General features: G+C 42.9%; 2 protein-coding genes across 12 annotated transcripts in view; one reads left to right on the forward strand and one right to left on the reverse strand.

Annotated features, from left to right (window-relative positions):
• SCGB2B2 (secretoglobin family 2B member 2) overlaps nt 1-22705 on the reverse strand; it is a 178987-nt gene extending 156282 nt beyond the window's left edge. The window contains exon 1 of the mRNA XM_054538858.2: nt 16061-22705. Coding sequence (XP_054394833.2) covers nt 16061-16092 — 32 coding nt within the window. The 5' untranslated portion in view covers nt 16093-22705. The remainder of the gene's footprint in view (nt 1-16060) is intronic.
• On the forward strand, nt 4571-14185 carry ZNF181 (zinc finger protein 181). 11 transcript variants are annotated; one of them, XM_009232410.4, is made up of 6 exons: nt 4571-5676; nt 6259-6335; nt 7361-7492; nt 10447-10567; nt 10822-10920; nt 11925-14185. In XM_009232410.4, exons 2-6 carry the CDS (start codon nt 6327-6329, stop codon nt 13409-13411), a joined length of 1848 nt encoding a protein of 615 aa, XP_009230685.3. In that variant the 5' UTR covers nt 4571-5676; nt 6259-6326; the 3' UTR covers nt 13412-14185.
• Nucleotides 22706-25308: the final 2603 nt, after the last annotated feature.

Consider the following 25308-nt stretch of genomic DNA (forward strand, 5'->3'; position numbering starts at 1 on the left):
AGCACTGTTTCCTTAGAATGGGCTTAGATCAATGAGAAATGCTGCATTTCAGGCATTGTTTATTGAGAAAGCTTTGCTTGGGAACTGCACCTGAACTGGGAGGGCAGTGAGTGGTGTATGGACACTGAATGACGACGTGATTAGGATCATGTAAAAGACTGTCAGGAAAGCAAGGTTTTCCTGAACTAACATGGACATAGAGGTGTCCTCCAATTTGTAAGATGTTCTGGGTCAGACAGTGATACATGAACATTTCAAGGTGAACCTCATGCACATTAACTTCAATTCCCATATAGCTATGCTACTGAATGGTGGTGTGAGATGTTAGACTGCTGCTGCTGGACATCTCTCACCCCACCAATAACACTGAAAATACTGAACATGGTTTTTCTTTGTCCTTTCATAAATCTATGTTAATTTAGAGTAAAGTGAACACCTGTTGTGTCTGTGAGTTTTATTGCCCATAACAATCTGCAACTGTTGCTGGTGGCCATGCAGTCCTCTCATTGTCTATGAAACCAAATTAAAATTGTAAAAGCTTTTGCAAAGAAAATCCCAGGCAGATGACTTTTTCTGGAAAGTTCTAGGAAACACTTAAGGAGGAAACTACTCCAATCTTATGCAAATTCTTCCAAAGAATAAATAATGACGGGACCTTGTCTGTATCTGTCAGTGTTCCTGCATGAACGAAATGGCAAACTAACACTGGACACCTGAGAAGAGTTTAATGTATGGCTTTTGGCTCTGGTGTGACCAAAGTCAAGGGAAGTCAATAAGAAAACACCTGGCCAGGCGCGGTGGCTCACATCTGTAATCCCAGCACTTTGGGAGGCCGAGGAGGGCAGATCACCTGAGATCAGGAGTTCGAGACCATATTAGTTAGATACGGTGAAACCCTGTCCTAAAAATACAAAAATTAGCTGGGCTTGTTGGTGGGTGCCTATAGTCCCAGCTACTCAGGAGGCTGAGATAGGAGAATTGCTTGAACCCGGGAGGTGGAGATTGCAGTGAATCAAGATCATGCCACTGCACTCAAGCCTGGGCGACAGAGGAGAAAAAAAAAAATCCAAGGCTAGAAAAAGCAAAATACCCAAAGGGAGACAAAGAAAAGGAGCTGTTCCAAGGATGCAGTGAGACCTGCAACTGCAGGAGAGGTCAAGCTCATGGGACCTTTGGCCATCAGTAGAGGGACACAGCCACTGCCAACCTGCAGCCCTAAGGGAAGTCAGCTGGGGGCAAATCACTTCATCTCACTCTCTTCTTCCTTCCCATGTCCTGCCATATCTCCAATGTGTCAACACCCCAAAAAACAAAGGGCAACGTAGCCCAATGATGCAATCCAGAAAAGGCCATGTTCTGGTGTATGGAGCAGGTTGGGGAAAGGGTAGGCTAGATCTCGTAGAATAAATGGAAATCAGCACTATATTCCTCAGTTCATTTAATGAGGCTGCTATAATCCTGACAGCGAAATCCAACCACTCGGGGACATAGACAAAATTTTCCACACAAGATATTGGCAAAGTCAATGAGATTATATATAAAATAATACTACATGCTGATTAAGGCAGATCTATACCAGAAAAGCAAGCCAGGTTTCATATTAAAAAATCATTTGATATACTTCAAAACATTAACAGAACTAAGAAAAAAAATTCACATTTCATTAAAAGTAAATAAGATTTATTATAATATTTGTCATCTTTCCTTGTTTAAAAAATGTTCTCAGGTCAGGTGCGGTGGCTCATGCCTGTAATCACAGCACTTTTGGAGGCCAAGGTGGGTGGATCGCTGGAGGTCAGGAGTTGGAGATCAGCCTGGCCAACATGGTGAAATCCCATCTCTACTGAAAATACAAAAAATAGCCGGGTGTGGTGGTGTGCGATGATAGTCCCAGCTACTCCACAGGCTAAGACAGGAGAATCACTTGAACCCAAGAGGCACAGGTTGCAGTGAGCTGAGATCGTGCCACTGTACTCCAGCCTAGGAGACAGAGAGAGACTGTCTCAAAAAAAAAAAAAAAAAAAAAAAAAAGAAAGAAAGAAAGAAAGAAAGAAAAGAAAATAGAAATAGAATAATATATCCTTAATCTAACAAAGAGCATCTACCAAAAACTCCTAAATTAAACTTCCTATTTAATGGTGAAATATCAAAAGCTATCCTTTTGAATCTGGATGAAAGGAATCCAGAAAAGAAGGAAAGGGAGAAGGAGGGAGTGTGAGCTGCACCCGTGTAACCTGCCTGCCCCAGCTCCTCCACAGCCAGGTTGTCCTCCTCACCCACCCCATCCCTCCACCATGGGTCTCTCTGCTATGGGACCACTCCCCGCTCAGCAGGCTCTTGAGCTCCAGCCCCTCTCCAGGAAATCTCATCTCCCAAAACCCTGCCCAAAACTCTAAAGTGAAGCCAGAGTTGAGGGAGCTCCTCCTCCAGTGTCAACCCGGCTCCCACCTCCCAGTGTGGGAGAAAAGCAAAGCGGGTGAGCTGGGAGGAGTGCAGGCTTTGAGGACAGGCCATTCTCCAGGTGTCAGCCTGGCCCAGGGCCAACGGTGCCTGGCAGAGAACCACAGGGCTCAGTAAGCTGAGGCCATGCAAGCCCAAAGGTCAGATTTGAGTAGGAGCCATTGTGGCCAGGTGGGCAGGGGGCCTGGTTGAGGTGCCCAGAAATCCCATCAGCACCACTGGGTCCCTTAGAAGATACTCAAGTTCCCAAAACAACTGAGGGTTAGAGGCAGGGGATTAGTCAGATCTCACCTTGGACAGCAGCCCCAGCCCTGTCTCAGCCCCAGGGACACCAGGGCATCTGGCTGTCACAAGGAAGTAGGTGGCTCAAGGCCAGGTGCCTGTGCCTTGGCTGAGGGACGTGGCTCACGTCAGTTTGCTCCATGACTCCTGGGACCCTACAGATCACCCTCCGTGCTCTGCTGCAGTCCAGTGCACAGCACTCTGCTCTGCTGTGCCAGGCTGTGCTGTGTTGAGTTGTGCTGTGTCATGTGCTGTGTCACTGTTCCTGCAGACTCCCTGTCCGGGAGCTCTAGGGCTCTGGCACCTAAGAAGCCCCAGCCCCGAGTAAGCCTCAGGCAAGGCCTGCATCCCTGCTGCCTCCGCTTCCTTGGCTCAGCCTTGAAGCTCCCGCTGACCCCTCTGCCACTCACCTACCACCCATCACCCCCACTTAGAGGCCAGGAAGCAGCAGGGGCCATCTCCCCCTTCTCTCCACCCTTTCTCTTTTCCCTCTATCCTCCAGGACACACAACTCCAACAGAAACCAGAAATCCTGCAAACTCTCTGACCCACCCACCGACCCCAGGGCACCTCCTGCCCAGGTGTTTGGCACAGGGGACGCCCTCACACCGGCCCCATCATGTGCCTTCGTGGCCCCCAGGCTGTAGCATGGGATGCCTGTCTGGCCCTGGACGTACCCTGGGCCCTGCCCTCTGCCACCACTCACAGGACAAACCCAAATAATTGCTGTCCTCCCTCTGAAATGGTGGCCATGGGGGTGCAGGGAAGGCCTCGTGTCCCTCCTGTGCCCAGGCCCCTCACCCCCACACTCTGGCTGGCTGCATCTGCTGCCCAGAGCCCTTGGTCACAAGGCGTGCAGCCTGGATCACAGTGATGGCAAGGGAGGCCCTTCCTAAGCCTACACGGAACTGCTGGTCCCAGTGCTAGCCGTTGTCCCAGGTGATGCTGAGATAGCTCAAAGTGGTGCACGGGAGATGTCTAATATCAACTCTCTCCTGCAGGTAGATGATGTCTCTAGCCTGGTGACTTCCCTGGCCTCCAGCCACCACCACCCCCAGTGTCCCCAAAGCTGAAGGTGCAAGCTTGCCCTGGCCCTGGTCCTGGCATAGAAAGTGCATGATCTGGTCACGTCATGCAGGTGAGGATACTTGTGTGCCAGGTGACCTCATGCAGGCATGGTGGTGCTTGTGGGGCAATCCTGTAACCTGCAGTGTGGTGGGGGGGATGGGTGTATGTGACACATGCAGGAACTACCCCTCATGGCATTTGAGGACCCACATGTGTATTGGGTGGGGGCCAATGGGAGTGACAGGTGAGTGGGTGAGCACAGACAGGTGAATGAGTGACAGCTACACAAACCCCACCACTGAGCATGTCCCTCCCAGAGCAAAGCAGATCAGACCACAGGCCCAGCCCTGGGAGGCCCAGAGGAGCCTCAGGTCCTCAGGAAGCCTCCTGGCCCTCTTCGCCCTATGAGGACCCCCACAAGCCGGCTCCACCTGTAGCTGTGGGCGTGGGAGGGGGACAGTACTCGGGGGGCCAGAGAAGGAAGGAAGATGGAGGGAGGGTGGACCTCTGCTCCCTGACCCTGCTGTTGGGCCCCCTGCGGCCCTCCTGGAGCCCACATCTTTCAGCTGCGGTCTCCCAGCCTTCCTCCCCAGGTCGAAGCCCAGTAGGCCAGTGCTTTTCCACTGCAGCTGGCTGTTCCCCTTGGGGAGGGTTCCCAGATTGTGCAAAGTGAGGAAGGGTCCCCTGTCCCTGCCCCGCATGGCCCCCACTCCAGGCCTCCCCCATCTCTCCCTGTTTCTCTCAGAGGCAGAGACAGCATTAAATTAAAATTTAATTTAAATATTAAAAATAAAGTAAAAAATTCAAATATACACCAACAGTAGACTGCTCTGGCTTGCATACAAAGAACGCCATTGCCCCTTTGGGTGAGCCAGGCAAGGTCAGGGTCTAAGAAGCGCCTCTGGTGAGAAGGGGTTGTCAGGCTCTGATGACTGCGGAAGGAGTGACTCCTCCCAGGATGAGGGTCTCTGTTCTCCCAGTGCTCACTCAAGTTCCGTATTTCCAAGTCCTTCCAGGGGGCGTAACGCACATGAGAACTGCCATTTGTGTCACAGATACGTGGCCGCATGCATTTCCAGGAAATGTCCTTGGTTCGCGAACTACAGCTGGCACAGTCCAGCCCAGGGCGTTCTGTGAGCTGTAGTCTCCAGAAAGTGAATTCCAAAAAAACCTCAAAGACCATATAAGGTGGACAGCGTAGCAGCAAGGTTTGGGAAGAGAGGAACTCTTTTGCTAGCAAAGGCGAGAGCTCGCGTGGTACCAGTAAGGTCTGCCCACGTCCCCGGAGAGAAACATTAGTGTGAGCGCACGCTAGACCCAGAAGAGTTTGCCACGGCCGCACGGTTTTCTGGGAAGTGTAGTTTCTTGGTCCCAGCGCCATTGTTCTTAAAAGTAGATAGTGGCCCTTGGTTCCGGGGTGTATCTTTCACCACAGGATGACTGTATGCCCCAGGACACTTCGCGCATGGTCCTAACTGGCCGGCTCTGGGAGACAGCCCCAGGCGGTTTAGTTTCTTAGGAAACCGAGATCGGTTTGCCCGCGGCGCGCCAGGTCCGCGTGGCTGCAGAGACTCCTGGGAAGTGTGGTCTTCCGGTACTGGCGGTTCGTTGCGCCGGGAACTTTTGTCCCCTCCGTGGATGATTCTGGGAAATGTCGATCGGCCGTGGGCGGTGCACTGGGTCCGTCCCGCGGTAGCCTCAGGTCTGAGGGCGACTCCCCGGCTCAGGGACGATTCTGGGCAGTGTCGTTGCCGGAGGTCGGCGGCCGTTGCCCACTCACCAGCGACGCGGGGCGTCAGGTCCGCGGAGGTGCGGGCTCGGGGCGCCTGCGGGGACTGTGAGGCCCTGCTGAGGACTCCGGCCGGTGTGAGTCCCGGGGGCGGCGGCGGGGCTCAGGCCCTGGGTCTGCCCCGCGGTGTGACCCCCGCCGGTGCCTTGGCTTTTCCTGGCCTTCGTGTCCTCCTATGTAAACACGGGGTGATGACGGCGCCAACCTCTTGGCGCTGTTGTGAGAGCGAAGTGGGCGCGTGAGTAGACGCCAACCGCAGTTGTCTTTGGGTTATGTCCTCATGAAGCCGGCGCTTTGCAGTTGTGTAACCTTGAACAAATGGGTTCAGTATCTTGAAATTTCAGTTTTGTCATCCTTTAAAAAAGAGATCTGGAAAAATGTGAATGCCCACCGTGCATAGTGATGAAGAATTGAACGAGCTGATAAAATTTTTACCGTTGTTTTATGAGGCTTTTATTTACAGAGTAATTGATTTTCCTGTCAGATGGCACCTGGTAAATGGTTAGCCCTTGGGGAGAAACACCCTGTTAGTTCCCAGGGAGAGACTGGCACCCCGGAGAGTGACTACCAATGTGCCTTTACATTATGGTGTGTCACAGGTGCCGCAAGGTAAGCCTGATTTTTCATGACTGCTTTTCCCTGACCTTCTGTGCCCTCAGGACACGGCCCATCTCCAAGATAAGAGCCTAGAAAGAGGACTCTGTTGGCCACTGGAAATTGCAGAGTAATGCCTCAGGTAAGTCGGTGTGTCCGCAAATCTTCCTGAAACACTTTATCAGGACTGTGTGTTTGCTTTGCTTCTCCTGCCTGTTCCCACCTAACCAAGTCCATTTAAGGGACTAGATCTATGGTTCCTTTCAGTATAGGAAGGATGGAGCCCACAGGAGAGCTCCAAGGTATTGTCCTCCTCACCCAGTGTTCCTCTTTTCTACAGTTTTCTGCTAGAAGACTTTCTAGTCTTGCCAACATTTTAAAACTGTAATTCACAATGCAGCTTTGGAATGTAAGGTTATTCGGTTTATGGTTGTCAAAACTGTACCATGCGGTCTCAAATGAAGAGATGTTTGCAGTCATCCTTGATTCTTCCCTTTGACTTATAACTATATTCAGATCCTCTAGTTGGAGCTAAGCTATACACCATATACAGAATCTGACCATTAGTTACCCCAGCACTACCACCACCACTACCACCCCGGTAGTGATAGCAATAAAGCCACCTGGATTATTGCGGTAGCCTCCTAGCTGGATTCCCTGCATTTGCCCTTAACCCTCATGAGTCTGTTCTCAGTACAGCTGTCACCGTGATCCTATTGTTATACAAATTCCTGTCATTCCTCAACCTAAAATTTTTCAGTAGCTCTAACTGAGTCACTTCTGCAATGACCTGTTTGTACAATTAGGCCATTACCTCCCTGATCCCACCTTCGTTCTCTGCCTCCTCATTCCTGTGAGCTCTAGCCACTGTCACCAGTTGCTGTGCCATCCACGTGGAATATTCTTCCCCCACATACACACAAGCTTGCATCCTTATCTTCTTCATGTGTTTGTTCCGTGGTTACTTTCTCAGAAAAGCTTCCCTGAATGCCTATTTGCAATTGCAGTCACCTTCCCTCGCCTAGTGCTTCCACTCCTCCATCACTGCTTTGTTTTCCACGGCGTGTGACACTCACTAGCTGATGTACTGTATGTTCAGTATATGCACGTGCTCATTGTCTGTTCCTGGTGGGAGGAATGTTTTTTCTTTTTTGTTGTCTGTTATAGCTTCAGTACCCAGAGTGTTACCTGGCACCAAATAGATGCTTAGTAAGTAATTGTGGAGTGAATAAGATGAGTAATGAAGAACTGGTGGGGCAGAATCATGGCATGGAAGGTGAAGCTTGCACAGGAGAGGATGTGAGTAGCAGATTTACATGTTGGGTGAAGTCTGTTTTCTTGGAGAAATTAGATAATTAGAATTGAAAAACTGGTGTGGTGGCACATGCCTGTTTTTCCAGCTATTCGGGAGGGTGATGAGTTGAGAAAATTTCTTGAACCCTGTGGTGTGAGGCTGCAGTGAGCTATGATTATGTCACTGTACTCCAGCCTGGCGGCAGAGCAAGGAAAAAGTAGCAGCTAAAGTGAACTAATGCCAAAACCATTGATTGGTTCATCTTCTAAACACTTAGGAAGTATCTGTTAGGAAAAGTTGTACATGGATATCGGTGTACACTGACACACAGGACTTCATGATCTAGTGCAGTATTGTCTCAGAGAACTTTCTGCAGTGGTGGAAGTGCTCTGCATGTGTACTGGTCAGTACAGTAGCCACCAGCCCCATATGACTATTGAGTACTTGAACTGTGGCTTAAGCAACTGAGAAACTGAATTTTAAATTTTACTTATTTTATTTTTACATTTTAATTAGTTTAAATATATGTAGCCAAATTGCCTAGTGGCTACTGCATTGAGGATTGCAGCACTGGTAGAAAAGTAAGAAAGCATAAGAAATTAAAATAAGTGCTAGGACAGATAGCCTGTGTTCTTTTGGGGACAGAGATGAGTGAACACCCCAGGCTGCCCAGGCAACTGAAGGGGAAGAAGGAAGCATCCCTGGCTCTAACTTGTAATAACCTGTTCATCATAAAGCTATGAGAAATGTTTTTTTGATTTGGGATAAAGGGAATTAACTAACACAGTGGCAACTCCAATTAACAGGTGAATTTAGGATAAATTATGTATAGCAAATTGAACTGTAAGGTCTTACTTGATTATTTGGAAAATGTATGTATTGGATTGTATCTGGTTGGCTATAAAAAGGATGAGACTTCTTCCTGTCCTTTTAATCTCATTAGTGGATTGCCTGTGAAGTGCACCACAGTTGATTTAATGCTTATTAAGTAATAAAACTGTGTTCTTCTTTTTCTACATTTGTGGAGAGGATTTTCTGCCATTGGCAGGATATTTGAATTTTAATTATTTTCCCAACACCTGGCAAAAGTAAATTCTGCCTTTAAAACCAAAGACCAGTATCACTGGTGAACATGCATGCAAAATATCCAAATAATGTAATACAATGCTGAATTAACTCTCAGAGCTAAAAAATTACCACAGGCAAGCAGTCTGTTTCCCAAATCAAAGACAGTAATAATGCTGTATTAAATAGATGTATTTTTTGTACATATTATAATTTGACTAGCCAATAAATTATTATTGAATATTTAAGCTTCCAAAGTTTTACTAAAAAGTAATATTGTGAAATGAGTACTATTGAAAGGAATTTCTAAGCCACATCTGTGAACATTTCCTTAGAGTATTTTCTTTGAAATGTACCCCTTTATTTTTTTCCCTTTACTTTCAGGTCCTATTTAAGGACTATCTAAGGCAGTGGTCCCCAACCTTTTTGGCACCAGGGATAGGTTTTGTGGAAGACAGTTTTTCCATAGAAGCGGGAGGTGGTGGTTTGGGAATGAAACTGTTCCACCTCAGATGATCAGGCATTAGTTCAATTCACATAAGGGGCGTGCAACCTTGATCCCTTGCATGCGCACTTCACAGTAGGGATTGTGCTCCTATGAGAGTCTAATGCCATAGCTGATCTGACAGGAGGCGGGGCTCAGGTGATAATAGTCATTTGCCTCCCACTCATCTCTTGCTCTGTGGCCTGATTTCTAACAGGCCACAGACTGGTACCAGTGGTTAGGTAGCCCTAACCATCAGGGGTTTAGGGACCCCTGATCTATGGCATGAAACCATCCTTCAGTCTTTTCACCCAGGGGTCTCATATTTTAATGTCTATCAGTACAAAGTTTAAGTATACACCATAAATATATTTTTCTTTTTTGTTTATGAATCAGTTATGTGTATATTTTAGTCCATTGGTGCTGCTATAACAGAATACCACAGACTGAGTAATTTATGAACAATATAAATTGACTTCTCATGGTTTTGGAGCCTGGGAAGTCCAAGATCAAGGGGCAGGCATCCAGCAAGGGCCTTCTTGCTGTGTCCTTTTATGGTGGAAAGGCGAAGAGAAGAGAGAGAACCAAAAAGGGGCCCAAACTCATTTTTTAAATAAGGAAGTCACTCCTAATGATGATGACATTAATCCATTCATGAGGGCAGAGCCCTCAAGGCCTAATCATCTCCTAAGGTCTCACCTCTCAAAACTGTTACAATGGCGATTAAATTCAATACATGCGTTTTGGGGGTCACAATCAAACCATAACAGTGTATGTCTATCAGTCTTTAATATAAAGGTTTTTTTTTTTTTTTTTTTTTTTTTTTTTGAGACAGAGTCTTGTTCTATTACCCAGGCTGGAGTGCAGTGGTGCAACCTCTGCCTCTTGGGTTCAAGCCATTCTCCTGCCTCAGCCTCCCAGGGTAGTTGGGATTACAGGTGTGAGCCACCACACCCAGCTGCCCATTTTTTTGAGCCTTAGTGGATCATCCTGAGTATCCCATTTGAGAGACAATTGCTTTACCCTCATTTTTTAATTACTTACCTAGCACTTAAGCTGTAAAAGATATAACTAAATACTTGACTCTGTGCTGTCAAATGTCAAATGCTCATTTTTAAAAATTCGTCTATTTCTGTAACTTTTAGCAAAATTAACTCTACTGAAGCAAAGCTCTCGTATTTGTTTCTCACCCTTATTGTATAATAATTCTAAGCACATAACTGTCCCCCTTATTGTACAATAATTCAAACTACATAACTGTCCTATTATTACTTAACTGAGATCACATTCCAAATCATTGCCACAACTCCTGAATCTTGTTCCATTTCTCCCACAACCAGGCTAATTTTACCCTTCAGTGACAGAAGAGGCCTGGGCAATGGCTGAGCCTAAATATATTTGCTATTTCAGGTGACATTTAGTGATGTGGCTATAGACTTCTCTCATGAAGAGTGGGGATGGCTCAATTCTGCTCAGAGGGACTTATACAAGGATGTGATGGTCCAGAATTATGAGAACCTTGTCTCTGTAGGTAAGGATATCACCCCTTCCACTCCAATAGGGGACACCTTTCTTTTGCCACCCTGAATTGCTGGAGACACTCCTAAGTAAATGGCTGAATTTCTGTAGCATGTTCCCAAGGAAATGTGCAGCTCCGTTGTGCCCTGCCTGAAGTTTATCTTTCCATTTCAATGAAGACCCTTCATCCCTTCCTGTGGTCCCTCTTGTGATGGCCTCTCATAATAGAGGACCATGGCTTAAACAATTCTACATTCTTCCTGTAAGCAGGTCTTTCCGTAACTAAGCCACATGTGATCATGTTATTGGAGGATGGAAAAGAGCCCTGGATGATGGAGAAAAAACTGTCAAAAGGTATGATTCCAGGTGAGTCATGGTGAACGAAACAAAGGAAGATTTTGTTTAAAAAGGGTCCCAAACTCTTTATAGTGAGTTTATAATGAGTGCGGAGGCATTTTAGGTATACTGTCTTCAAAGATCTCAGATAGAAATGAAAAATTGTGGGATATTTAGCTTAGATTTTCAAAACAATTGTTCCTCTATCCCAAATTATTATCTGTATCACTCATGTCATCTAATCAAGGTTAGAGGTTTTTGCCTTCATAATAATTCAATTGTTACTGTATTCATGACAGTAAGGCAAATTATTCTTTCTTAAATCTACTTGAAGAAAAACATACTGATAGTTTTAGGCTAAGAAAAGCTGTCAATTAGACGGGAAATCACTTTTCTAAAGCTGAGCATTGTAGATGAAATATGAACATATTAGAGGAAAAAACGAACATATATAAATATGTTTCTAGGAATAATATTTTCTAATTTCCAGTAAATGACATGATTCAAACAGTTTCTTCATAACCTCAGAAAGCCTAAATCTTTGTCAGCTATAAAGAGCATTTAGATTATTGTGTTTTTACTGCAACTGTTTAGTAATATCAATTCTGTATTTTAAGCATGTTAATCTGGCAGCAAATTGAGATTAATTGAATGTTGGAGAAAAAGGCTATGAGACAAAATGCAATCTTTCGTACATGAATATAGGCACAAAATGATGGCTTGGAATCCAGAATGCCTTCCACATTTTATTTCTGATAATTTCCTTTTTTTCCATACTATTTCATCCATTACATATATTTTTCCCATTTCCATTATCACACTGTGTTCCCACTTCTGTGAACTTTGTATTATCTGCTCCATTTGAGCACTGTTCAGAAATCATTGAAATATTTGAGTTGTCAGAACTATGTGTTTTCTGGGGCTTCATTTCTAATCCAATTCTCCTAATTCCACTGTAGAAGTTTCTTTTCAAGAATTAAAAAAAAAAAAAAAAAAAAAAAAAAGCAGTGCTTTGCTTTCTTGATGTATTTCAGATTGGGAATCAAGATGGGAAAACAAGGAATTATCAACAAAGAAGGATATTTATGATGAAGATTCACCCCAAACAGTAATAATAGAAAAAGTTGTAAAACAAAGTTATGAATTTTCAAATTCTAAGAAGAATTTGGAATATACAGAGAAGTTGGAAGGGAAGCATGGAAGTCAGGTAGATCATTTCAGACCAGCAATTCTCACCTCTAGAGAAAGCCCCATTGCAGACAGTGTTTACAAATACAATATATTTAGAAGCACCTTTCATTCAAAGTCTACTCTTTCTGAACCACAAAAAATTTCTGCTGAAGGGAATTCATACAAATATGATATATTAAAGAAGAACTTACCAAAAAAGTCAGTTATAAAAAATGAGAAAGTCAACGGTGGAAAGAAACTTTTGAATTCTAATAAAAGTGGGGCAGCCTTCAGCCAGGGCAAATCTCTTGCCCTTCCCCAGACTTGTAATAGAGAGAAAATCTACACATGCAGTGAATGTGGGAAAGCCTTTGGCAAACAGTCAATCCTCAATCGCCATTGGAGAATTCATACAGGAGAGAAGCCCTATGAATGTCGTGAATGTGGGAAGACGTTTAGCCATGGCTCATCCCTTACACGACATCTGATAAGCCATAGTGGAGAGAAACCTTACAAATGTATTGAATGTGGGAAGGCCTTTAGCCATGTCTCATCACTTACTAACCATCAGAGCACTCACACTGGAGAGAAACCATATGAATGTATGAACTGTGGAAAGTCTTTTAGTCGTGTGTCCCATCTTATTGAACATCTAAGAATTCATACTCAAGAAAAACTCTATGAGTGTCGTATATGTGGAAAGGCCTTCATTCATACGTCATCTCTCATTCACCATCAGAAAATCCATACTGGAGAGAAGCCTTATGAATGCAGAGAATGTGGGAAAGCTTTCTGCTGTAGCTCACACCTTACTCGACATCAAAGAATTCACACTATGGAGAAACAATATGAATGCAACAAATGCCTGAAAGTCTTTAGTAGCCTCTCATTTCTTGTTCAGCATCAGAGTATTCATACTGAAGAAAAACCCTTTGAATGTCAGAAATGCAGGAAATCCTTCAACCAGCTTGAATCACTGAATATGCATTTGAGAAATCACATTAGATTGAAACCGTATGAATGCAGTATATGTGGGAAAGCCTTCAGTCATAGGTCATCCCTGCTTCAACATCACAGAATTCATACTGGAGAGAAACCTTATGAATGTATTAAATGTGGGAAGACCTTCAGCTGTAGTTCAAACCTTACTGTACATCAGAGAATTCATACTGGAGAAAAGCCATATAAATGTAATGAGTGTGGGAAAGCTTTTAGCAAAGGCTCAAATCTTACTGCCCATCAAAGAGTACATAATGGAGAGAAACCCAATAGTGTGGTAAGTGTGGAAAAGCCTTTAGACCATATGAATCACTATACATGTGAGAAATCTTACAGAAGAGAAACTATATGAAGCAGTGTTTATCATGGTAAATTTCATTCCTAGATTCTCCCTTATTTAACATTAGAAAAATTTATACTGGGGAATGTATGAATGTGGTGAATATAGGAAGACTTTTTAGCAAAGATGCAGGCCAGTTTGTTTATTAGACTTTATACTGTAGAGAAATCAGATGAAGACCATAAATGTGGGAAAGCCTTTGTCAGTATTAATCCCTTAATTGACGTAAGTATACTCACACTAGGATAAACCCTGTACATGTAGCAAATGTGGGAAAGACTATAGGCAATAGGAATCTTTTACAAACTCCTACAGGAGAGAAGCTGTATGGATGTAGAAAATTTAGAAATTGAGGGAAGTCTTTAGTTCCAAGTGTATCCCTTATTCTACAGCAGAGAACTCAAAATGGAGAGAAATCTCATTTAAGAGATGTAGTAACGTGTTCACTAAGAGTGTTTATCTTGCTACACATCAGAAGATTAATGGTAGAACAACCTGAAGGATTTAGGAGTTATGTGTAAATCTTTGCAGTCATGCTACTTGTAAACTGGATTCTACAGGAGAGCAAATAAACATTATAATAAAATATGCATTTCTCAGAGCAGTAGCTTGCAATTTCAGTTGAGTTATACTTAGAAATTCTTTTTAGCTAGTGGGCATGTGAAGATATTTAGTCCCCCAAGGAGCCAGTAAGTGTTATAATATTGAAAATTAAAGCTGCAAAAGAAATAAAGTGATGTTAATAAAAGTTTTGGCATCTAATAAAATAATTGTGTATATCACCAACTCTTTCACTGTGACTATTTCTTGTAAAAAAAAAAAATTTCAATAAGATTAGCCTTAGCATAGCCTTTAGTGGGAGACTAGCAAACCTAGAGAAAAATGACCTGCCCTTTGTACTAAGAATAGCAGTATTTTGATGAGGATTATTCAGTCAATTTCCAGTAGGCTTAATCAAATACATTTCAAGAAAATTTACTGAGCATCACTCGTGTATTATTACACAGGGATGGGATACAGGAATCCAGTAGTTCTGAGCTTTAGTGGTGTGTCAAAATCAGTAAGAGGGCTTGTTAAAGCACAGATTGCTAAGTCTGAATCTTAGAGTTTCTGTATGAGTTGATTTGAATTTGCATTTTTCATGTGTTCTTAGGTGACACACTGTTTGTCCAGAAAGCACATTTTGATAACCATTGTAATAATGAACAAAACAAATCTGATCTTTTTCTCACAGGGATGTTATCTGACAAGAAAGATGGATAGCAAATAAATTTGAAGTAATGGTTTACAAGTGCTATGAGGACATAACCAAGAAACAACATACTGTAAGAGATCAGAGCAGTCTTAGCTGGATGTGATTTTTGAAATGAATCCTAAATGATGAACACTATGTAATGAGTACTACTCATGTAGCTGTGTGCATCCCTGCATGTGCCTGTGCGTGTGTGTATGTGGTGTGCTGGGTGTTAATCTAGGTAAAGCAGACAGTCGAGTTCTGTCATACTTGCTGCAGCTGGATTCCATGTTCCCATGTCTAGTTTCAGATTCTGTGGCTTTGAGGTAGTACTGCTGGCAGCATCATTGGTTTCAGCAACCATCATTTCTCTATCCCTGAGTCATAGTTACAGGAGTTTACCTTGAAATCACTAGCCCAGAAGTGTTCCCATTACTTTTACAGCCCACCTACCAATTTTGAAAGCACTAATTTGCAGCAATATATGCCTTGAAATAGTTAAGAGAGATTTTGTTCTCTGCACTGAAACTTGACAGATAATTATGGTTTGTAAGGAGGCAGGATGGCTTCAAATATTCTAAGTTTGAGATAAGAAATGGAACAGTCTCACTGGCCTTGTGATTAGAATCCTGTCTTGTGATTAGAAAGGTAATGAAGATCAATTTGATTTGGAGTGTATGGACACTGAAGCAAGTGAAGGGTTGTGATATGGATTATGCTTCAGATTTTGTTCTTTATCTCAGGTGAGAGTAGTAAGATATGTTATTTTAAAAAGGAACATTATGTTATAGATATAATTCTGGTGTGGAATGAGTGATAAGGTTTCTGACTTTCAACAAAATGTATCTCTTCTGATATACGTGCTGCCTTAACAGCCAAAGCACACAGGCATATTCCAATAGCAATTTGCAAGAGACAGTAGGTTTGGAATGGAGTGGTAAACTTTTACTATTTTGCAGGGATTTTATCTTTCATTTGATTTATTTTTAATCATGAAATTTATATTGAAATTCTGTGGAACACTGAAGGATCTTTGGAAGATTTATAATTAAGGAAGGGCCAGGTGTAGTGGCTAATGTCTGTACTCCCAGCACTTTGGGAGGCCAAGGCAGGAGGATTGCTTGAGGCCAGGAGTTCGAGACCAGCTTGGGCAATATAGCAAAACTCATTAGTCTGTTAAAAAAAAAAAAATTACCCAGGTGTAGGCACACACCTGCAGTCCTGGCTATTCAGGAGGCTGAGTGGGGAGGGATTGCTTGAGTACAGGAGTTTTAAGGTCACAGTGAGCTATCATCACACCACTGCTTTCCAGCCTGGACAGCAGAACACCACCCTGTCTCCAAAGTAAATAAATACAATTAAGGAAGCATGATGTGGTATCAAACAGTTGCAAGTATGGATAGACTGGCTACCACATATATACTTACGGGATAATGAGAGTAGCTTTCTTTTCTCCCATTCTGTGTCCTTTCTCTGCTCTCCCAAGCACCTGGTACCACAAAGATGAAGTAGTCCTATAATGCCCAGATTTTGTTTCCGCTACACATAGTTTAATGCTACCATGTCACTTTGTTATGAGAGGATTCATCGAAATACCTGTGATTTGTCATTTAAAAAGCATGGGCATACACATGATAATGCTTTATGTTTCTGGATTTAAAGTGCCTTCACAATACAGAACTGGGAAAAAGAAGGCCGTCTTTTTAAATGAAGATAGTTCTAAGAGAGCAATAAGAGACTATTACTTTATGATAGAAGGTTGGGCTGATGTCATAATGATGTTATGATGTCACTGACATCATATTATTTCCTCAGTCATATGTATTAACCATTTCTTGAGCACCCACTGTGGGCTTAATACATAAGAAACACTCCATACCCTTTAAGAGCCCTGAGGTGTGTGTGTGTGTGAACAGCATTAAACTTTGGAGTCATGTTACCTGGGTTTAAATCCAAGTTGCATGTATACTGGCTTTGTGTGACCTTGGACAAACTATTTCACTGTGTCTTGCCTCAGTTTCTCCATCTGTAAAATGGTAATAAAGCTATCTCACAGCATTATTATGAAGATTAAATGCATTAATTGGTGCAAAGTGTTTACAACAATGCCTGGCCTCTCAATAGCATTCAATAAGTATTAGCTATTAATTACATCATCATTGTCTTCTCATGGTTGCTTCATCATTCTGCTCTCAAATGTCACATCTAATCACTTGTCACTCCTGTGTGTTTACTGTTTAACATTTTTAGAGGAGAGCTCTTACAAAACCCCCCGATTAACTTCCAACAAATTCTTGAGTATCTGAGCCATTTTGAGGGAGGGAATGTTTCTTGCCCTAAATAATCTGAGGAGAAACAAAGAGACCAGGTAGGAGATGAGATGGGAACCTAGCAGGTCTATGGGAAGGAAGAAGGGTGCCCTACAGATTTGGAAAATGGGCCGAGTGAAGGAGGCATCAGGCTTCCACATGAAGGAAAGGGGAGGCTTTACTCAGAAACCAGAAGCCTACAGGTCTTCATCATCATCTCTGAATACAGAGTCCTGTGGGCTGGGTGACACTGCTTTCACTCTTCCTAAATGGAGGTTACAGCCTGTCATTGAAGGTCACTGATGCCTGGAAAGTCAAACAGTTTCCTTGTTAGCCTTGGGCCAGTCAGATGTGATTAGAGCTCGGTTGTTGGTAAACATCTAGAAAGAAGCAAGGCACATATCACTGAGCACTTCCTGGGAACTTAATTTTTTGCTGCTGAAGGGGAGTCAGTCTTTAAACAAATTGCAATTGTGTTAGAGAAAAAAGCTTTATATGCAAAAGTAATTGATGCAAGATACAAGACAATGACAAGGCCATATGGCCCAAGAGGTGCAGAGTGTAAGCACTCTGGCATCAAAGATAAATAGGGAAAAATTATAATGATCATAATACAATACCGTTAATAGCAGCAGCAGCTGGGTGTTGTGTTTGCACTGTGTGCTGCATTCAGACAATTAAATGTTCTACGCTCTGGACCCAAATTCCTAGGTGTGAATTCAGCCTATTGGGACTGTCGCTTACTTACTCTATAAACTTGGGGAAGTAACTTCATTTCCCAATTTTTCCATCAAAACAAAAATAATTCCCATCTTACCAGCTGGTTGTGAGAATTAAAAGATTTATAAAGCAAGCAACAAAGTGCCTCTGCATGGAAGTTTGTTGCTGTGTTTTTCCTGATTTTAATAATCTTCCCACATACTGTAAGGTAAATGCCATAATCATCTTCATGCTAGTGACCTGAGTCTCTCTCAGAGTCACACATCTTAGGAATACAGGGTACATTTGAACATTCAGTAAAAGACCACACAATATTGCCCTCCTAGGACAGATCTCAGAAGACTGGGGTTTCTCTTGGCAACCATACAGGCTCTCTTGCCTCCCTGAACAAAAAATGTCTCCTTTGGCCATGCTGTTCCTTCTGCCTAGAATGTGTCCCATACCCCATTTATTACCACGCTTACCTGCTGAGGGAGTCCTGCCTACCTTGCAAAGCTCACTAGGTGTATCAAAGATGAACAAAGCTGGACATTAATGATAGTGGTGAGAACGGACTTTAATTGGTAATAACTATTGCAATGGGGAAAGGAATTTGGCATGAACTGAACCCAGCTTTGATTTGTACAGAGGTGAATGAGTATGTTAAAGGAAGGGTGAGGAAATAGGGAGGGGGTGGAGAACAGGGGCTCGGTAGAGTCAGAAAAGTGAAAAATTACAAAACACAGGAAGGGAGGGGGCTGGTCTAGGTGCAGTCTATCTGGGTTTGCTACTGGTACTTGAGTTAGGCTCCTATCCTCCCACAGAGACTGGGAGACAGGGGTCTTATCTTCAGGTGTTGGCTGGAAGAAATTCTTTGGACAGCCTTGAGTTTTTCAGGCCAGCACTTTAAAAGTCATTAGAAAGTGTTAGTGTTGTTCAAGTCTTAATAGGCAAAAGTTGACAGGCCTATTAAAGAAGGCTCAGAGGGGCCTGGCTAGAGTTTGGTCAAAGAGAAATCTTTGTCAGGTATCACCTCAGGCTTCCCCAGCCCACTGAGGAGGAATGGTGGTGAAGAAGAAGAAAGAACATAGGCTCAAGGGATCAACATACAGGGTGTGAGTTTCCGCCAAGACTTGTGTGACCCTGAGAAGGTAACTTAAGTTTTCCAAACCTCAGGTTCCTTTTCTGTAAAGCAGGAATAATAGAACTTAACTCTGAGGAAATTTGGATTAAATGAAGTGCTACATAACAAGTTACCCTTAGAACTCAATAAATGTAGTTATTATTGTTATTTAGCCTCTTTGCTTCCACACCACCCTGGAAAACCCAACCAAGTCCTGATCTCTACTTTTGTAAGTGTGCCACATTCCCTGCACAAAGATTCCAGAAGATAAGAAATACTTAATCTAGAGCTAGCAAGGCCAAAGAAAAAAAAAAAAGACTCTCCTAGTAGGTGACGTTGACATTGGTGCAGAACAGGGAAGGATGCAAGGGAGGAGAGGAGAGGCAGAGGCACTGCAGAGATCTGGACTCAGTGTCCCAGGCAGAGAGAAACACTGGAAGTGGGAAAGAGCTTAGAATGATCAGGACAGCTTGGCAGGAGAGCAGTGAGCAAAGGAAGATGGAGTAGAGGGCAGATTTATAGGCCTAAGGATGTATCTCCCTGGAAATAGCATCCAGAGGGATGTTCCTTGCACAGTGCTGGGCAATGGGAACACACATCACACAGCCGTCTCTGATACTCCCATCTAGAAAGAATGATGGTTAATATTTCCCCTTTAAGCCTTCCTTGAGGAAAATGGAGGTGAAGGACAGCAAGGTAGCTTGCACAAGGCCACAGCCCTGAGATAAGGCACAGCATGATCCAAACATGTCTCTGGATTCTGCAGGCCATGCTCTCCTGAGGATCTGCACATGCCAGAGGATCTGTACATGAATGGGGGATACTAAGAAGTTATAGTTCATACTTCCCCACCATATACCACCGATTGCCAGAAAGAGGAACTTTCTTTTGTAATACTTGATTTAAGTCTAGGACTCTGGACTGAGAGTGACCCTATCAGCAGGAAGAGAAGGCCTGAAGAATCCCAGGATGCCACGATCCTCCATGTCAGTGTGCCACAGCCATGTGGTTGAGGGTCCAAGAATGTGAGACTAGTTAACACACCTGTGCTAGGAGGGAGGCGACTGTTATCAGTACTTCACTCAGCTGAACTCTCTCCCAGGCCCTACAAAGCTGTCTAGATGAGTCCTATCCTCGTTACTGGCCTTCCTAGCTTGGTCCCAAAGAGCCACCTGCTCCCCTTGGGTGGTGTGGTCAGACAGGTCATGTGACAAATGAAAGTCCACCGTAGCAGTGCCAATAGTGCAGCCCACAATAATGCAGGCTGCAGGAAACACTCCTGTCCTAGGCTGTCATTTGGGCATATGAAGCACATCCTTCTAGGTAATGTAGCTTTTCACATTCTTTGAGGCAATGGCTAAGTAGCACCCAGGGGGCCACTAGGAAGGAGCATCAAAAGACTCTTATGAAGAGAGTGGTACTTCATTTCTTAAAGGTGAGTACCCAGTTTTCCATATTTTACTGCCTGCAACAGATCACATAAATATTTAGAGATATATTATTTCAGATACTATGAAATACTACAAAACCAAATATGTGGAGTATGATTTCAGGGAAAATGACCAAATAGGAAGTGCCATGAATCTGCCACTGTACCTGAAAAATTATTCTGGCATCTTTCTGAAGTGACTATGTTGGAACTCCAGAGTTTATCTGAATGCTTGTAATTTCCAGCTTGCCTAATAAATTACAATTTGTGTTGGTTGCAGCCATCAGAGTGGTATTGGCTACACATTCCTCACTCCTAGCTCCATGGCAAGCAGCTTTGGGGATGGGAATGTCATTCTGGTACAGATTTCTGGAGTCAGGGTGGGCAGTAAGTACCTTATCCCACAGATACTGAGGTTTTATGTTCTGGCTGTTGATTGGTGCTTCTAATCTTGTGGGCTTGTAGGCTAGTCATCATTGTTTCAACTCCCACTGGATGAAGTGGCTTTCACGAGATATAAAAGAATTGCACCTATTTTTTTGTGTGTCTTCAAAAACAACTACATATATGGAAGAATTCAGAAAGCCACCTCACATGCCCATGGAAAGATACAAGCACTGAAAAGACCTTCTTCAGCTTTCACTTTAGGCTGATCTCTGGCACATAGTTATCCCATAATAATGAAAACAAAGGCAAAAATGCAGCAAATCCAGGGAAAGGTGGGGGGAAATATGATTTCTAGAGTTATCACATGGTAAGATTCAAATGCCCAGTCTTCTACAACAACAAAAACCTGAAGGCATGCCAAAAAAAAAAAAAAAAAACATAAAAGTATGGCCCAATTAAAGGAAGAAAATGAACGGAGAGAAAACATACTTGGAGAAACCCAGATGTCAGTCTCACTAGTAAAAGACAACTGTCTTAAAGATGCTTAAAAAGCTAAAGACATGAACAAAGGAAAAAGATGTATGAGCAAACTGAGGATAGAAATAAAGAGATAAAATGATTTCTAAAAATAACAAAAAATTCTGGATCAAAATTTACAGTAATGGAAACAAAAAATACAATAAAGGGATTCAAAAGGCAAGAAATCAGAAGAGAGATTCAGCAAACTTAAAAATAGGAAAATATAAATTATCAATATAAAAAAGAATGAGGATTGGAACTTTAGCACAACAACAATTTTGGAATCCCTGAAGGGGAAGAGAAAGAAAGGGGCAGAGAAAATACTTGAAGACATAATGGCTGAAAAATCTCCAAATTTGATGAAAGACATGAATTTGCCAACCCAGCAAGAGTTCACCATGAATGAACTCTAAGTAGGAGAATTGCACACTGAGACACATAATCAAATGTCAAAAGCCAAAGACAGATAATCTTGAAAATAGGAAGAGAGAAGCAACTCCTCTCATACAGGGGATCCTCAAGACTATTAGCCAGTGTCTCATCAGAAACCTTGGAAGCTAGAAGGAAGTGGGTCAATAAACATAAAGGGTGAAGAAAAAAAGCTGTCAATAGAGAAGTTTATATTCAGCAAAATGTTCTTGAAAAATTATGGAGAAATTCACATATTCCCAGATAAACAAACAAACAAACAAAAAGCTAAAGGAAGTCTATCAGGTTAAAATTAAAAGAAGCTAAAATGTACCCAATGACAAAACTCCATGGACATAATCAGTACTGGAGCTCAAATTACAGTTATACCGGGGGATCCCATTAAATTTAAGCATTGTGCCTCTCCTATCTTAAGAAAGTCACTATATATAAAATAGAGAAAAAGTAGGAATGCCTCACTTTAAATGTAGCCTTGCCTATATTTCCCAAGTCATAATACCCATTGCCCTAAAATATCCCCTATTGGAGCACAGATTCTCTAACATAAATCATAAATTAAGGTAGGTCTTTTACAAACTGGCTTAATAAAATGGGACCCCATGAATACCCAGTTAAAATAGTTAATCTGGTCCAATATAGGGTACAGCAGGGCCTTCAAGGGTTAAAACCTAATTAATAAAAAGGCAATTATCCCAACTCCTCCTCTATTTGATATCCCAATCTTGCCTGTTAAACCTGGGGGATAAAAAAAGGGTAAAGTGCCTCATGGTGCATTACTATAACCTTAACAATGTGTTTCCACCAATTAGGGCCCCCATACAAAACAGCTAATATTATTAAAATTACTGATTCTATTAAATCAATAACAAGCAAATATTTTGCTTTTATAGATTTGGAGAGTGTGTTCTGTTCCAGGCCTATTTCAATAGCCTCTCAACTACAGTTCACCTTCATTTCTGAAGGGACACAATACTCCTGTTTCAGGCTACCTGTGGGGTACCTCAGCAGCTCTGCCATCACACACAGTCTTTACAAGATAGATCATAGCTGCATCCATTTTTCTCCAGGAGCACAGGGCAGAAGGCTGGATCGAGGGTGCTTATTTTCCTTGGACTCAATGACCATAGAGACTGTCCCATGCTTCAGGCAGCTACTCAACTGCTATGGCACCCATTTGAGCCGACAAAAACAGAAGATCTGTTAAGTGCACTGCACGCCATTCTGGTAACTATTTGTCTCCTTACTACTGGTTGGGATGATTCACTGGTTTTCAATTCAGAGGTCTATACTCCCCAAATAAGCCTCAAGCAAACATGGCAAATGCTGAGTTGCACATCAACTTGAGAGGGTACCCATTTAAAAAGGACACCCAAGTCCACATCTCAGATGATTTCGCCCTTGCCCTGAAGCTCACTGCTGGAGATGACATTGCCCCAGCCCAAGACTTTGCCATTGTAGATGACTTTACCTCTTGTGCCAGGGACAACTTCACCCCAGATATGAAAACCTCTGTCCCAGTGGTGCCTATGGAGTGCCTCTCCTAAGGCATGCATTAAGCATGGGATATTTATGCTTTTCTCCCTTGAATGTTAAAGGTTCTACTATGTTTCTGAGCTTGCTGTCTGCCTAACCTATGATTCTGGTATATTCCTTGCTTTTTGCCAAAATGTACACCCTACACTTCCATGTCTCTAACAGGAAATCTAGTAGAGGTTACTACTATCTATGCCATTCTAAAAATTAGTGGAAATTATTGCTTTCCTCAGGAGGCATCTGCCTCAAATCAGTCAACCCCTTCTCCCCCTAGAAAGAGTACCATTTACTCCCTGATGCCTTTTCCTACTCTCACCCTGCATCTCCTACTATGATCACTCTTTCCCCTTGATCACACACAAATACCACTAAACTTTACATATACCTTACTATCATTTCATACCCTCCAACATTACAACTGCCAAACCTGTCACTTTGACCTCAACATGTTTCTAATGCACTTAAAAACACTACCAAGATATTGTTAGTGACCCTAAAGATTTCAGAACTACTGTCTTGGATAATACCATATAAATAAATAAAAAAACTCCCAAAGCACCATTTGCTTAAATCCACCACCTGCCTTCATTCCTCACCAGGGATGGCTACATGTTATGACCAAGTCAACCGATGGGCTTACCACTTGTGCCCAGGAGCCAACCACCAGTGGCCAATTCCCCACCCTGAGGCCTCCTTCCAATGATATTCTCATGGGTACAGTATACTCTGAATAATGGCACATTTGGTTTTTTTTGTGGCTCGAAATCACAGGCACAGCACCTTACGTATTTTTCCTTGCCAATCACCCTGTGTGTTTTCCCTAATAAAATCTGGTAAACAGTGGTTACACTGGGGATTGCCATGGTTCTTTGTCCACTGGGTACTTCCCTGTTTCCGTTAACCCAGACACAAGGCAAAATGGGCAGTGTTTATCCCTATCTTAATAGGACTTGCCATAGGCACAGGAGCCACCACTGCTGACCCCAATACAGCAGCCTTTGTCGAATAAGATGAAATCATAACTGCCAAGCAGCATCATTATGTGGCCCTATCTGATCATATTCAAAGGCTGTACAAAATACTGTCCTTAATACAACAAGCCCATGAGTCTCTGGCTCAAATGGCAATAGATAACAGGCTGGCTCTTGACTATTAGCCAGAGAAGGAGAGTTTGTGCCACTCAGGATATCTCCTACTGTATGTACATTAATAACTCTGGACAGATACAGGCCAGCTATGAGGAATAGGTCAAAAGGTAAAGGTTTTTCATGACTTAGCCAAATATTCCAACAGATTCCCTTGAATCCAGGGGTGCCTGGCCCGTTCTCTTGGCTTTCTTCCTCAAAGTGGGATGCCATGTTACAAACTGGATACCAAACCCTCATCATATGCCTAATAGGACTCTTCTGAGCTGTTAGCTTTATTAAAGTTTACCTTCAGTGGCTAAGTCATGCTGTCCCAGGCACCTTTAACATCTCCACAACCCAGGTGGCAAGTGTTATCCATCCGATTAGTATTGTAATGATGTTGAGGCACCACAGGGCAAACTGTAATGTAAATTTTAAAGCACTGTATTTTCCTGCTGCCTCGGTATCCCTACAAACAGGCTGTGAGCCCCCAGCCAGCTATACCAGTGTGATTAGGCTGGCCCTGCCACAAGTTCTGTTGTGCTGTTTGTGTACTCCATCCTGGCTGCCAATAAAGGCACTTCCCCATAGGTCTTCATTCTCTTGGCTCCCTAACAGCTCAGTTGAGCCAGCCTCCTTGATGCTGTCTGTGACCCCTTGGTTCCCTTGGTGTGCAATGACTCTGTCTCTAGGACCTGTAAGTATAATAAAACTTTGTTCTTTGACAAGCCTCTCCTGCATTTCCTCCTGTGCCTACACCTGACTGACAGTCCTATGAGCACACAATTTAAATAGTTCTAACAACACAGGAATCATGCAAAATATTCAATCCAAAGGCAGAAGTGGGGTCGGGGGAGAAAATAAAGAGAACAGATTAAACAAAGAAAAAAACCAATAGCAAAATGATAAATTGAAACCCAGCAATATAATCACACTAAATTAAATGAGCTAATTAAAAGGCAGAGATTTTCAAAGTAGATAAAATGCAAGATCCAATAATGTTTCATACAAGAAAACCATTTTAAATATAATGACAAAAATTAATTAAAAATCAAAGGACATGGCCGGGCATGGTGGCTCATGCCTGTAATTCCAGCACTTTGGGAGGCCAAGGCACATC

Source organism: Pongo abelii, chromosome 20 (genome assembly GCF_028885655.2).
Source record: "Pongo abelii isolate AG06213 chromosome 20, NHGRI_mPonAbe1-v2.0_pri, whole genome shotgun sequence".
NCBI classification, from domain to species: Eukaryota; Metazoa; Chordata; class Mammalia; order Primates; family Hominidae; genus Pongo; species Pongo abelii.

Coding starts and splice junctions, on each gene's coding strand:
- ZNF181 (XM_009232410.4), top strand. Junction 7,493..10,446: donor AAGCTTGCACAGGAGAGGAT/GTGAGTAGCAGA, acceptor TTGCTATTTCAG/GTGACATTTAGTGATGTGGC. Junction 10,568..10,821: donor TGAGAACCTTGTCTCTGTAG/GTAAGGATATCA, acceptor TCTTCCTGTAAG/CAGGTCTTTCCGTAACTAAG.